At 38.9% G+C, this 16,233-nt stretch overlaps 1 protein-coding gene across 1 annotated transcript in view; it reads left to right on the top strand.

Annotated features, from left to right (window-relative positions):
• The window catches only part of LOC127447285 (glypican-6-like), a 78,202-nt gene that overhangs the window by 1,599 nt on the left and 60,370 nt on the right, over positions 1–16,233 (top strand). The window contains exon 2 of the mRNA XM_051709061.1: positions 6,815–6,973. Coding sequence (XP_051565021.1) covers positions 6,815–6,973 — 159 coding nt within the window. The remainder of the gene's footprint in view (positions 1–6,814; positions 6,974–16,233) is intronic.

The following is a 16,233-nucleotide window of genomic DNA, read 5'->3' as shown; positions in this document are numbered from 1 at the left end:
TGGTACTCAAGTAAATGTTCTTATTATTAGAACAATTGGAAATGGTTGCGCTAACATGCGGAAATCACAATACAGTGGGGTTTTTTCCCCATTTGCTGAGGTATTGAGTTCTTACAACCTGCTTTACACTTGCAAGTCAAATTTTGGTCTTAAAAATGGGCTAAAAAGAAACACATTTCTCCTGAAATTCTATTTTCTCCTAAAGTCTATTGTTTTAGAGAGATGAAGGCTATTCCATGCATTACTCTTTTGCAAAAAGAATCTCTAACCAGGATAGAGAGGGAAGTGGACGGCCAGATGCACAACAAAAAGACAAAATCACAGTCTCTAGTTTGAGAAACAGACTCCTCACAGGTCCTAAACAAGCAGCTTCTAAATACCAAAGACCTGCATTGCTGCAAGACGATCCTTTGATAAACAGAAACCTTTATTTAAATAGAAATAGCCATTTGTAACATTTTAAATGTCTCTAAATCATCTCTAAACTAGATAATGTGCATTGTGACTGAAATACATTCCTATTTCAGGTTTATTCTCATTCATGTATGTCCAAGTATTTTGGCTATTAAGTTAACATACTGTACAAAACTAATATAATGCAATATCATAGAGGAGGAAATTTATCCTCAATGATATTACAGCAATTATCCAGATATGCAATGAGATTATTAAGCAAACTGTTATCAACTCCTACATGCCATCTGAATAAAATAAGGCAAAAATAAACATTTCACACAGTGTTGAGTGAGAGATATGATTGATTCAAACACTAAAAGTGGGTGTTCTGTATATGTATTATTGTATTACAGTTGTAATAGTAACGTCTTAATTAACATGATAACATTTTGAGATATTAAGTAAATTGTAGCATTTGGTTACATTATGTTTTGTGATTTCTAATACCTTCTTTATATAACATCCATCCCTTGCGCACTTTTGGCCTCTAAGGCTTTTCAGACAGATAAAGAGCAGCACAGGGCAAGGAAGTACAGTACAGCACTGTGAGTGAGAGTGTTACCCGCTAGGACAGTTTATTTTAAACAAGAGGGGCGAATGGTTATGGAATTTAATGCGGGAGTACAATACTAAACTGATGCGGACTGATAGAAGCGGAGAGCAATGGTGCGTGTAACCGGACAGTGGGAAAAAATTAACGTTCGATGAAAAGTCAAAAGAAGATCGCAATGTATGCAATTGTAACTATATCAGATATTATTAATAAAACATGGGAACTCGTTGCGTGGGCATTTTTTGCCTCTATATTTTAAATTTCGGGGATATTTTTGTTAATTTCGGTGGCATTTTTGCCCTGAATCCCCATTAATTTCCAACACTATTGGCATTGTATCTTTCTAAGGTATTTAAAAGTTTGTTTTAGACATACAGTAGCAAGTAAACAAGATATCCCCACATATATGTCAAATTACATTGTGTTAATGTTTGACACAGTTAAAACATTGCCTTCCTTAAAAACAAGTGTAGTTTGATCAGTGGTTAAACGTGTTCAGATGGTTCCCTTGTATCTGAATGAACGGCTCCTTTCCAGAATAAAATGAAATATGCTGAAAATCACAGTATTACAGTTCTTATATAGTGACCGGGCAGAAAGTCGTGGAGAAGCGAGAGAGGAGAGGACACCGGTGGTAGTTTATGCAAGTTGCTCATGATACTGTACCCCTGTGGGCTTCCGTCGTGCCGTGAACAGCGTGTTTTAGTTTATAGACATATTTAGCGCTTATAACTTTCGTCTTCCCAAAAATTCAGAAATATTATGTGTTTTTTTTTTTTTTTTGTACTTTGTAATTGTTGTGAAAAATAATTGTAGCGAAGTTGAATACTTCATTTTTAATCAACTCAAGTAAAAGTACTATTATTTATTTATACTTAAAAAAAGTAGAAAAATGTGAAAAATATACTCAAGTACTGTAACGAGAGTAGTTGTAATTCATTACTTTCCACCTCTGATGATGATGTATAATTAATTGCAAATTTAACAACAATGGTTTTAACACTTTTAATCACTTAAATTACCAGTTTGGAGACTAACAGTAGATTAATAGATTAACAGTATATACTGAACACACACACACACACACACACACACACACACACGTCAATGACGTGACACTAATTTTTTTTGTCCGCATCTAATAAATGATTCAAAAATACATTACGAATGCAATTCACACAAAACAATTACTTGAATACACCTCTGGATGAACATGTTTTCAGCTACTGAGTTCAAAGTCATTTTTATATTTTTTTCTGGAGCTTAAAGTAAAAAATGTCATGTGGTGTAACCGTCCGGAAAAGTAAAAAAATAAAATAAAAAAAAAGTCTCATTAAAAACTGAAATTCTTGAAAAAGAAATGTTGGCATGAGTTGTGCTGAATAATCTTTTAATATTATTTATTTTTAAAAAATGCAGTGAAACAATTTTATTTTGAAATATGATTAATATTTTAAAAACTTTTGTCCACCAAATCAAAGTCATGTGGTGTAACCAACATGTAGGTAGAAATGTTGTTGTCATGTGACAAAAATCATAAAACAGAGAAGATCTCTTTAGACCCACAAGACTGTGTGTGAAGATTTAAAACCAAATTATCATTTTGTCATATCATTAAATATCAATATTTTGACATTTTTTATGAAAAGGCACATTTGGTTCAGGGTCATTTAGTGAAACCATGAGAAAACTTCTTCATATTCTTGACTTCTTGAATATTTTTCACCTTAAAACACACATTTGAAAACTTTTTTGAAATTAATGATGAATTTGCGTTCACTCTCATGTATTCAAGGTGCAAGAAAACTATTTTAATACCTTTTAATTGATGGTTGCACCACATTACATTTTTAAAATCATTAAATATTCATTAATTTTTTTTGTACAAAATGCTATAAATGTTTTTCAGACAATTTGTAAAAACAACATGAACTATGAACTTGACACGTGTGTTTTAAACCATATTTTTAAAATATTTCTAACTTTTATTACCTCGGACAACCTTATTTGACAATGACCCATATATATATATATATATATACTATATCACAAATATCAATATTTGCTGCCCCCAAATAATAATTGAATATAAATAATTAATAATTCAAATAATTGTATATAGATCTTCAGACTGAAATATATTGCATTATTGTGGCAGAAGAAAGTAAAGTTTTGATAATATAAAAAGTGGCTTTAGAAATTAATATATTGTGTTTTTTTATTCCTGTATCATTGATCAAAAGCCTACAGCAGTCCATTGGCTGCGCTGCTTTTAAGTCAAGTCAAAATGTATTTATAGAGCACATTTAAAAGTAACACGATATGAACCAAAATGCTGTACAGTAAGAAACATAGTAATAACCTTGAGAAATAAAAAAGGAAAATAAAACAAAATAATGATAATATATTATTAAATAGATTAATACAAAAAATGCACGATCAGTTGACTTGAAACTCAAGGTTTGTTGAGGCGTGCTGACTGCCCCCTGCTGACGCGCCTCATAAAAACATGTACTTCAAGCTTGAATTGCGCCGATGCTTTGAAAATGCAGACTTTTATTTTTGCATTTATGTGCTGCTCTTGAGGCATGATTAATTGCGTTAATTTTTTTAACACATACATTTTTATATAATTAATCACACTGAATTGGCACATTAAATTGACAGCCGTAATACACACACACACACACACACACACATATATATATATATATATATATATATATATACACACACACACACACACACACACACACACACAGTTGTGGCCAAAAATATTGGCACCCTTGTTAAATATGAGCAAAGAAGTCTGTAAATAATATGTCATTATTGTTTATCCTTTTGATCTTTCATTCAAAATATTCACAAAAATCTATCCTTTAATTGAAGTAAAACAATTGAAAGGGGGGAATCTCATAATTAATTAAATATTTTCCCAATCACGTTTCCCACAATTATTGGCACCCCTATGAGTAAAATATATCTGAAGTACATTCCCATTCATATTAAAAATATTTTAGTACACCTGGGTGACTAGGAACATGAAATTGTTCAACCATGACTTCCTGTTTCAGCTGTTTCAAATTCTTCACAAATGTATACATTTATATATAGAGAGAGAGAGAGATAGATTTTTGAATATGCATATTTTGGATTTGCTGAAAACAAGAGTAGTTGACAACTTAATAGTGTTTTGAGATACTGAACTCAAAAATTTTTTTTTGACTGACAGACGTTGAACTCCACATTGAACCCTGTAACCTCTTGGAGTTGCAGTTCATTTTGAGGTGACCCTGTCAACATTTCAGCCTGAACTTCTTGGTGCACAGAAACATACATCAAACTTACAATAAACAGCATCTACTGTACTGGCTTGTCAACAGTGCTAAAAGTGTCTTCTGCTCCTGCGTCTCTCAACAACTCTCAGTCGTATATTTAAATCAATGTTACGAGGGCCTCGTCGCATACCGCACTCCTGCAGATACAACGTACCTCTGACATGCTGAATTATGTACAAACAGGGTGACATTCACCTCTTGTGTATGAGTGAGGGTGTGTTTTCAGTTCTGTGCTCAGTTAAAAAAACTGACCCCCCCCCCCCCCCCCCCCCAAAAAAAAACTGATGTTATAGGTGCTGCCCTGTCTGACATGTTCTCCTTGATTTGTGCTCGTCTGGTGCTGGTCTAAGCTGGAACCTGTAATTTCTCGCCTCCGCGCCTCAGAGGTCAACCAAAAGACTGAAATAACCTTGTTGACATTTTGAGACCTCCTTGACTCCATGGTCAGAGATAGAATTGCTGTTGAAGGATAAGAGGTTTTAGGTTAGAAGCATGCAGTCTGACAAATCACTCGTAGGACCATCATTCATTAACAAGGTCACTTTCTGACATTATATATAAAACAGAATGCAAGTTTTGACTCTGTATCTATTTGCATGTCAATCTGAAAATAGTTCAATTTTAATTCAAACATTATTTACTCTGCCTGATGTTGTTCCAAACCCACATGAAGGATACATTTTGAGTGACGTCTTTCAAGGGAATTACACCATAAAGGTTTTTTTTTTTTTACTATATGAGAATGTTAGTAGGATGTCAACGCTTCTGCAGGTCAAATTGGTTACTTTTATGATACTTTCTAGTGTTGGGAAAGCTACTTTGAAACTGTAGCTTCCTAAACTACAAGCTACTTATAACAAAGTAATTTAACTACAGTTAAGCTACTCTTTATATATTTTATATATCATATATCAGATATATATATATATATATATATATATATATATATATATATATATATCAATGATTTCATTCTGAAATCAGAAGTTCTGATTGCAGTTCAATAATATCACATAGTTATATATTTAATAAGGGTAACGTTCCCATGGTAACCATACTTCAATCAAATCAAATCTAAACCATGGTTTCAGTGCCCCAAAAAGTCATGATTACTACAATTTTACTAGAGTAAAACCATGGTTAATTGTATTAAAACCATAGTTTCAGCCAAAAAAATAAGTTATAGTTACTACAATTTTACTATAGTAAAACCATGGTTAATTGTATCAAAACCATGCTTTCAGAAAAAAAAAAAAAAAAAAAAAAAAAAAAAAAAATTATTACTAAAATTTTTACTAAAGTAAAACCATGGTTTATTGTATCAAGACCATGGTTTCAGCAAAAAATAAATAAATAAATTAAAATAAATCATGGTTACTACAGTTTTACTAGAGCAAAACTATGGTTCATTGTATCAAAACCATGCTTTCAGCCAAAAAAAAAAAAAAAAGTAATTGTTACCCCAATTTTACTATAGTGAAACCATGGTTAATTGTATCAAAACCATAGTTTCAGAAAAAAAGAAGTTATGGTTACTACAATTTTACTACAGTAAAACCATGGTTCATTGTGTCAAAACCATGCTTTCATCAAATAAATATTAAAACAAACAAACAAACAAAAAAGTCATGGTTGCTAAAATTGTACTAAAGTAGAGCCATGTTTATTTTTTGTATGTGTTAAACAAAAAGGGTGACAACATTAAACTGAACATAATTTTATACTTAATATATGCTGATAAAACTAGTGAATCCCTTATTTTATATAACTGAATCTAAATATAGTGATAAACAGCAGTAATTAACTAAATATTAACTAAATAAGAAGGCAAAGTCTTTGAGGCAGCGTGGAGCTCAAGTGAATCAGTGAATCATTCTTGTGAACTAGTTCATTTACATGAACCGTCCAAAAGAACCAAACCACTAAAATGAAATAGAGTTCCCAATGCTAAATACAAGGGAATCTTTTATTTTATCCAGTTCATTTACATGCACTGTCCGAAAGAATCGACTCACTAAAATGATTCGGTTTTCCCAGTGCTACCACAGAGAGGGGACGGTTCAGAGTGTCTTTGATTCATCAGAGTGTGCTTGATTCCTCCCTCGGCTCTGTTGCTGCAGTGACAGTATAATGTGACAAATGTAGCATTTTGTGACTCTACAGAGCTCACTGAATAATGTAGCTTTTTCCAGTTAAATAGCTACTGTCACACTACGGAAAAAGTGTCATTTTGGGGCTTGACCGATGTGGTCACCATGAATTGACATTTTATGGAAATGCTGCATGTAGACTCAAAAATTCTCCAAGAAGAACAGCATTACGGTTTATGGAACAAATGTCAGAACTTTAATTGTTGGGTGAACTGTTCCTGTAAAACAATAGCATTTGAAGTCATTCGATCTGTAGCATGTAAATGAGAATTCTCATTTTATTTTCCTGTTTAAAATGATGTGAAACTTTTGTCTAGGAGAGGATCTGCACGTGTGCACGTCACAGAGAACGTGCTGTAACACAGAAATGGAGGAGAACTTCATGCAGAGGAGCACACGAGACTTTGAAAAGCTCATGGAGGACACGAGTGAAGACCTGAGGAACACCTTCATGACCAGACAGAAAAGGTTTGATGGTACGATTTGTTCATTAACATTCATTGACATGTTATAACACATGAATGGCGGCCTGTCTCAAAATTTACGAACGTCTCAAAGTTTGCTCACAATACTTTTGACAGTTATAATATAAAAACTGCCATGATGGATCCTCTAGTAAAATATATATATATATATATATATTAATTCTAAATATTCTCTAAATGCGATGTTTCTGAATGCGGCTAATTTATAGTCTTTTTTTTAATCATGGTTGAAAGAAAGAAACAACATCTTATTTCATCTTTAGACTGTTCAGTTTCTTCTGTTAAGAACATTTGCAAGTGAACTGTTGTGATTTACAAATGCTGTATTTTGGACTTTTAGCTGTTTTAAAACAATCAGCGTTTGAACCTCATTAGTAAACTGCAGAAAAACGTGTAATGAACCACATAATTTTGTTTTGCAAAAATGTTGGCAATGTAATGTTCATGAGATTAAGCTGGTTTGAACATTTTTACAAAGAGTCATCACATGCATTTCTAAGTCAATTATCTGTCAATTCAAGAGTATTTTTGCAGATATTTGACATATTTTTGCCAAGAGTCAAGGCCACAAAGATAATGATTTACAGTAGCTTGCAATTTCATTCAGGTCCCTTTCAGGAAATATGCTAATGCTGACAATGTTAATATTATCATACTGTAAGGAAGCACCTTAACAAACAATACAAGTATCCCAATTTCTTATACACACATTACAATTCCATACAATGTAGCTGAGTGACTCAAAAAAGTAGACTTCATCCTCAAAGAGCTTACATTTTCAACGTCTCTCATTTGTATTTGTTTTGTTTGTTTGTTTTTTGTTCATTGGGTCTCATTCATGAAACTTTCGTAAATGTATGAGTAAATTCTGAGTATTTTACGCGTAAAATGGGCCTTCCCGAAAAATTTCCGTTGGATTCACAAACGCTTCGTACTCCCCAGATTTTTTAGTAAACCATATGTTTGTTAGTTTATTCCAAACATTCGTAAAGAGGGGGCGTGGGGGACCTGGGTAGCTCAGCGTGTATTGACACTGACTATCACCCCTGGAGTCGCGAGTTCGAATCCAGGGCATGCTGAGTGACTCCAGCCAGGTCTCCTAAGCAACCAAATTGGCCCGGTTGCTAGGGAGGGTAGAGTCACATGGGGTAACCTCCTCATGGTCGCTATAATGTGGTTCTCGCTCTCGGTGGGGCACGTAGTGAGTTGTGCGTGGATGCCGCAGAGAATAGCGCGGGCCTCAACACGCGCTACGTCTCGACGGTAACGCGCTCAACAAGCCACGTGATAAGATGCGTGGATTGACGGTCTCAGACGTGGAGGCAACTGAGATTCGTCCTCCGCCACCCCGAGGTCTTAGAGTGCATTGGTAATTGGGCATTCCAAATTGGGGAGAAAAATATAATAGAATGCGCACATTCATTCACAATTATCATAATCCACACCCATGAAAACACCATATAAGGAAGGCACCAGACTCACTATAAATGCTGTTAACATCAAAGTGGAACAATAATGAAATTGTTTTTATAGATGATGTGCATTCACATCGTAAAAATTTTGATTTAGCAAACACTATAGTATCTCAAAGAAAGTGAGGACTTATTGTCCTCGCATGTTTTTGCTGTCATATGATGCTCTTTTGTGAACCAAACAGTTCAAGAAGTCATTAAAAGTGGTTTGACATGAGTGTAAAAAATGAGAGGAGGATGTTCACCACCATTAACCTTCTCTGGTTCAGTTCAGCGCATCGCCAGCATCATTTGTGAAACTTCTCGAGTAAATCATGATGGTAACAGTGATATACTTAAAACTGGAAGAAACTTCAGAGAAATTAATAGAATACCTGAAGACGATCTTTGACCGAAACACTGTATGATATCACAGATTTGCAAGCTATATGACAATGTGTAGGCTTTTTAATAAATACTGTATATATACATCATTAGCACTGACCATACGTAATCAACTGAATGCAATTTACCGATGCCTATCCTAAATTATAGAGCCCATATCAAATAAAAAAACTGTCCAGCCAGTCACGTTAGAGGGCATTACTTTTTTTTTGTTGAGAAAATCAAATGCAAACTGCATCTTTCCATGAACCTTTCACCCCATGTCAAGCACATCTGCTGGAAAAACGATAAGCAGAGTTGGGAAAAAATGCTATACTTTGTAAAAATATTATTTGTGTCAGAACGGCTTTACGAACGATTTACACACTCGTGTTTCATGAATGAGGCCCATTGTTTAAACAGTTGAGGTGATCTGGAAAGGCAAGTTATGAAAAAAAAAAAAGAAAAATTAAATGTAGCTTTTGCACAATTAGCCAAACTGGTCTCATACAATCATGTTACTATATCTTCATTTTCACAAAATGCTACATTTTTTAGATGCCTCGTTGAACACTAGAGGCGCTACAACAACAATGACTTTTATTCACTTTCACACAAATCACGAGTAAAATGGCAGATTATCAGTTCATAAACACTCACTTTTCACCCTGTTCCTCACACAATACTATCTTTTGACATCTAAACACTTTTACTATAGTGCAGGACTTGTTTTAACATTTGCATTACATAATCAACTATATTTACAAGCGTGTTCGAGTGTGATTAAATTGTGCGGTAGCTCAGCTGATAGATCGTTGCACTTGACCAGCAGCCATATCATCCTGGAGCTCTAGACTGGTTACTCACGGAAGCTAAGCATGGTTTTCTGGGGAAAACTAAGGTTGCTGCTGGAAGAGGTATTAGGGAGGCCAGCAGGGGGTGCTCACCCTGCGGTCTGTGTGGGTCCTAACACTCAGGAGTGACAGGGACACTATACTGTAAAAAGGCACTGTCCTTTGGATGAGACGTTAAACTGTTGTCCTGACTCTCTGTGGTCACTAAAAATCTCAGGGCACTTCTCAAAAAGAGTAGGGGTGTTACCCCGGTGTCCTGGCCAAATTCCCCCCATTGGCCCTTATCTATCATGGCCTCCTAATAATCCTCATCTACAAATAGGCCCTATAACTCTACTCTCTCCTCTCAGCTGGTGTGTGGTGAGTGTACGGGCGCACTATGGCTGCCGTCGCATCATCCAGGTGGATGCTTCACACTGGTGGTGGGTGAAGAGAGTCCCTGTTCACTGTGTAAACTGCTTTGAGTGTCAGAAAAGCGCAATATAACGTTCATTCATTCACTTGTGATGTAAAGGAGCAGGGTACGAGTCCTAAAGAGCATGTGAGTCAACACATGAGCCCAAAGTGTCATAGAAGCAACACAAAATGACATTAATTGTGTTTTTCATCTCTCATTTGCTTTTTCTGACACTATCGGTTAGGTTTAAGGTTTAGGGTAGGGAGGTCGGTTTTGTTGATTTAAAACTCGATAGAGCATTAACTATAAAAACCTCATCTGTTTGAGAGGACATCTAACTCACTTTTAGCACCACACAGTGGGCATTTCACCTCGGAACTGCTGTGATAGGTGTAATGAACCACAAATAATATCATTTTGCAAAAATGTCTCTACAGTCACGTAATTTCCATGAGATCAGGCTGCAATTAGCATTTAGTGTCACTTTCTATAAAGCCCATATTCATAATGCATTGTAAATGCATTATTATGCATCAGTAATGTCTCATAAATGCACCTGATAATATGTTATAACTTCTCATAAATAATTGTAACCACAATTATAATACATTATAATAATTCCCTATTCATAGTAATACCTTAAAATATAATGCATTATAACACAAGCAACATTTAATCTTATCTGCAGAAGTTAAAATATATTATATATATATTTGTAATAAATATAATTTGTATACTTTAAGTAAAGTGACAAAAGCAATGACTTAATATAAACATCCATAAGATATTTTTAAGTGGTTACAAGACAAGTCATGCTGGAAGATATTTACATTACACACGCACAAAATACAAAATAACTCACATTCAATGCACATTTTGAGATATTACGAAAAACACTTGTAAAGCTACAAGGTTAAAATATATCAGAAACTCTCTCTCTTTCAAAAAATAAATACAAAATAATACATAAATAAATATGTATGTTGATCACACATGTAGCCAATCCTCTTGGGTGTAAACAATATAAAAAATAAAACAATAATAATAATAAAATATCAAACTTATTCTACACTGGACTGTTTTCAATAAACTTTAATGTTTGTGCATCTTATTTGTAGACTTACAGTATTTTATAAATAACTTCCATTATGTTAGTTTGACTTGTAATGTATTGTATGTTACAAGTTTATGTTATGGCTGTTTATAAGAAGATATTTCTTTTGTAACTTTACTTAAAGCAGGTAAAGACCTCTTATAATGTGATCATGTCATAAAGACTTTTAACTGTTTACACTATACAGCACTTATAACATTAACTTTATTAACTTCTGCTGCGTTAAAATTGGATGGTGCTTGTGTTATAATACATTATAGACTAAGGTATAACTATAGATAGGGGAAGTCTTATAATGTTTTATAACTGTAGTTATAATTAACTTATTATAAGGTTTATAATGAGACATTATGAATGCATTATAAAGCATGTATAATGCCTCTACAATGCATTATAAATATGGGCTTCATAAAAAGTGTTACCGATATTTTTTCGTATTTTGAATTATCAAATATACTGCAAACAGTGTCACAGAGAAGCAAATTTACTGTGTTGTGAGGTAGCATAAAAGCGGATGTGTACATGAAATAAACATTGTATTTGGGAGCAGAACAGAAAATAATCCCTGCTGATTGCTTTGATACATCACAGAAAGGATAAAACGACTCATCAAACAAGAGTTCACAAAACTTTGCTTTCTCTGGATACTTTTGGTGAATTTTAATGAGCTCAAGAACTAAAAAACCATGACGACAGGATCATGTATTGTTTCAGACTGGACAACAAGTTTGACCTTCTGCTGGGCAAAGCTGGACCTTTTTTTTAATGAAAGTGATTGAACACACCTTTGTTTACATCTACACTGTTCACTGTGCCGTTGAGAATGCAAAGGTTGCATCATGCTGTGATGATCAGGGCTACCTGTAAAAATAAAGAGTGTTGACATTGTTTGTCTGTTAGAATGTTACTACACTGTGCAGAGAATTCAAATGAACGACCAGTGTGATGATGGCATGGACACAGGACATCACGAGGAACCATTTAACAGAACAAAGTAAAGAATTGTCTGGAAAGTGTTGTTCTCATACTCATACACTTCAATTGACTCAGAGTCCTAGCATAGATTCTACACCCTTGTTTTGTAAATTAAACTCTGATGAGAGTCTTAATTATCAATCGATGTCACTGTACAGTCATGTTGGGAAAACTGAGAAAAGTAAACTACTCAACTACTAGAATTTTTTTTTAACAACACCGGCCATCTCTAATGAGAGTGGCTTTCAAATGGTTTTGTTTCTGGCGACCTAACAGAGTACTAAAATTTTTTATCAAATATAAAAGTAAACACAAATCACCTTAAAATCAATTATTGAAATATATAAATATAACCAGCTTTTCACCTGCATCGTGAAAACATCATTGTCATTCCATTCTCACCTATTTCGGACGATTACATCACAGGCTCAGCAGTCTTCAGATTTATAGTGTGTATTTAATGGCAATATGTTTCAATATACTTACAGCGGCAAGAAAAATTATGTGAACCCTTTGGAATTAGCTGGTTTTCTGCATTAATTTGTTATAAAATGTGATCTCATCTTCATCAATGTCGTATGCCGTGGCCTTTTCTCTCTATGTTTTCTCTCCACAGAGTATTCAGTTATTCGGCTGGGGCCATTTTAACGCTCAATATATGCGCCGGGGAAGGTGTTCTTTTCTTATCCTATTCTTTCAGGGGGAAAAGACCCCGCGGAGACCACATCCTGCCCGGAGGGGAGGTAACATGTGGCAAGCAAGTCATGTGGGCTCAGAGCCGCACATGGAAGAGGCACAGTGGTAGGTCCTGCCTGAAAGTGGAGGCAGATCTGCCGACAGGGAGACCGTACTGCGGAAAATACATCACAGGGGATTACCGGAGTAACCGGCACCTGTGGAGCACCTACCTCAGTAAGGGCATATTAGCACACGTACTGGTTCCAGCTGTGAATTTCTCCGCTGAATTCACGAGCCACAGGACTAGGGAGCAAGGACATCCAGGGTTCACAGGTTCGTGAACTTGCATGGGAAAAGAAGCGCACATCTTCATCTCTTTGGAGGGGAAATGCACTATACGCAAGAGATACACCCGGCCAACTGTCCATATTCCCAAACTTACCTGTTCGTACCTGACAGAACATGGGACGAAACCGGCTCAACCCGGAGATTGTAAAATTGTGCCCCATCCCTGAGAAAGAAGGTCCTTCCTCAGGGGAATTCACCAGGGAGGAGCTGTCACGAGGAGCGTGAGGTCTGAGAACCAAGTCTGGGTGAGCCAATACGGGGCCACGAGGGTGACCTGCTCCTCATCCTCCCTGATCTTGCACAGGGTCTGCACAAGTAGGCTCACTGGGGGAAACGCATACTTGCGCAGCCCCTGGGGCCAGCTGTGTGCCAGCACGTCTGGGCCGAGGGGGGCCCCCGTCGGAGAATACCAGGGTGGGCAGTAGGAGGTTTCTCGGGAGGCAAAGATGTCTACTTGTGCTTTGCCAAACCGACTCCAAATCAGCTGGACCACCTGGGGGTGGAGTCTCCACTCTCCCCTGACAGGGACAGGCTGAAGGGGAGGACCTTGTACTGATACGCCGGCCGTCAAAAGCAAACCGTAGGAAGGGTCTGTGTCGAGGTAGAACCGAGACATGAAAGTACGCATCCTTCAGGTCTACCGCCGCAAACCACGCTTGATGCCAGACACACACCAAAATGTACTTTGGCATCAGCATCTTGAACGGGAGTCTGTGCAAGGCCCTGTTTAGAACTCGCAGGTCCAAGATTGGCCGCAACCCACCGCCTTTCTTCGGTACGATGAAGTAAGTGCTGTAAAACCCTTTCTTCATCTTGGCTGGAGGGACAGGCTCTATTGCACCCTTGCGCAGAAGGGTCGTGATCTCCGCACGCAAGGTGGCGGCGTTCTCGGTGGCGAACTGAATCGTTTAGCCGAGTCGGATGGTCCTGGCCAACCACCGCGACGGGTTGGAAAGTGCTAGCCACACATCCAAGCTCCGGGCGAGGGTCACTAAGGGGACAATTGCGTTTAATGTACCTGTGGGTGGGGCCTCGTGGCGGGAGGGAGCAGGGGATGCCAAGTCGAGGAGCCTCGCTTCATCTTGAACTCATGGCTGCGCTGAGGGGTCCCTCAAAGCACTTACCTCCATATACCCGGCGTTGGGGGGGTTGGCAACGGGGGAGGAGGAACTTTTTGACCATCCTCGTAGTCCGTCACAACCACCTGGCTGTGGGTGTGATGCGACTGGATGCGCAAAGGCGTCTAAGTCGCAGGTGCTCAGTGCCCGGTTGCCATGATAACAGCAGTCGTAAACACTGGCTATGTGACCCAGGGAGTGAGGAAACTGCTCTTTTGAGATGTGGGTACCGCAGCCCGTTCGGGCTCTGCCCTCGGTGAGCAGACGGGATACAGGAACTTGAGCCGCACCAGGCAAGATGTGTTGTATAGCCTCCGTCTGCTTCCTCACAGCCGAGAGCTGCTGGGTGAAGTCCTCGACGGTGTCGCCGAATAGGCCGATCGGGGAGATGGGGGCATTGAGAAAGCGAACCTTGTCCACGTCCCTCATCTCGACCAGATTCAGCCACAGGTGGTGTTCCTGGACCACGAGGGTGGACATCGCCTGCCCGAGTGCTCGCGCCATGACCTTCGCCGCCCAGAGGGTGAGATTGGTCACCGAGCGCAGCTCCCAACTACCCACGTGCAGTTCCTTTAGTGCCTTGGCCTGGTGTACTTGCAGGAGGGCCATGGCATGCAGGGCAGAGGTGGCTTGACCAGCAGCGATGTAGGCTTTGGCCGTCAGAGACGACGTCATCCTACAGGCCTTGCAAGGGAGTGCCGGGCGATCCCGCTAGGTGGCTACGCTTTGCGGGCACGGGTGCACCGCAACCACCTTATCCATCTGAGGGACCTCCATATACCTGTGGGCCACCCCACCATCGAGGTTAGTGAGAGCGGATGAGCTGGGAGGGCGGTTTCAGGCAGAAAAAGGTGCCCTCCACGAACCTCGTCAGCTCTTCGTGCACTTCCGGGTAAAAATAGACCGGGGGGTGGGGGGTGTCGTGGCTGTGAGCGGCACCCCAAACCCAGGAACCAATCATCTAGCTACGAGGGCTCAGGGGAGGGTGGAAGGTTCCATCTCGCCATCAGCCTGGGTGGGCCGACCCGCAAGTGGCAGCCCAGTCGAGTCCTCGGCGTATGACATTGCCAGTATGCTCACTGATGCAGCGATCGAGCACTCATCCCGCTCCGGAGCTCCGAAAGGGACACTAAGCTGGCCCTGGGGTGAGCTGGTCTCCTCTCGGAACTCGCTGGGGGCAAACGAGCGTGCTGGGAAATGGGATGTCCGCGGGGATTTACCCGGCGGAGCCACGCCCATTGAAGCCCCCAAATTGCCTCCAGTGCCAGGCGGGCCGGTCTCGTTCCCAGAGGTAAAAGGTGAGGCATGGGGGGTGGCTTTCTCCTGCAACGTTGCCATGGTCATATTCTCGCAATGAGAACATGACCCATCCACGAACGCTGCATCAGTGTGATCGCTGCCCAGACAGATGAGGCAGTGCCCATGGCTGTCAGAAGCGTAGAGATAGCGACCGCATCCAGGAATCACACAAAGACGGAAAGGCATCTTTATAAAGACGTGTCTTTAAAAAGATGTTCAATGTCAATGTGTGTGCTCTAATAGAGAAAATATACTCTTTAGCAGGAATATACAATCTTTTAGCGCTGTCGAAGCGCCCAGGGGCGAAATCTGCACTCGTTGTGCAGAAGGAGAGAAAGCCGCTGGAAATGCGCCATATATCCAAAAGCATACGCTTCTTAAGAGGTGAATGGAACAGCAGTAGTATTCAGCTCTTTGATAGTACAACCGCTCGGCTCCGAAGAAAAATTCTGAATGAGTGGTTGTGAGCCAGCTCCTTCTATACCCGTATGTCCGGGGGAGTGGCATGCAAATTCCACTCGCCAATTCTCATTGGCTTTTTCTCAAAGATCTGAGGTGTTCGGGGCTCTCAAGAGCGACCACTAGTGTCACTACATCGACACAACTTTGAGTGAGTGACAGAAGGGGAACCAT

The sequence above is a fragment of the Myxocyprinus asiaticus genome, chromosome 10 (genome assembly GCF_019703515.2).
Source record: "Myxocyprinus asiaticus isolate MX2 ecotype Aquarium Trade chromosome 10, UBuf_Myxa_2, whole genome shotgun sequence".
Lineage (NCBI taxonomy): Eukaryota > Metazoa > Chordata > Actinopteri > Cypriniformes > Catostomidae > Myxocyprinus > Myxocyprinus asiaticus.
This window is presented reverse-complemented; position numbering and strand designations above follow the sequence as displayed.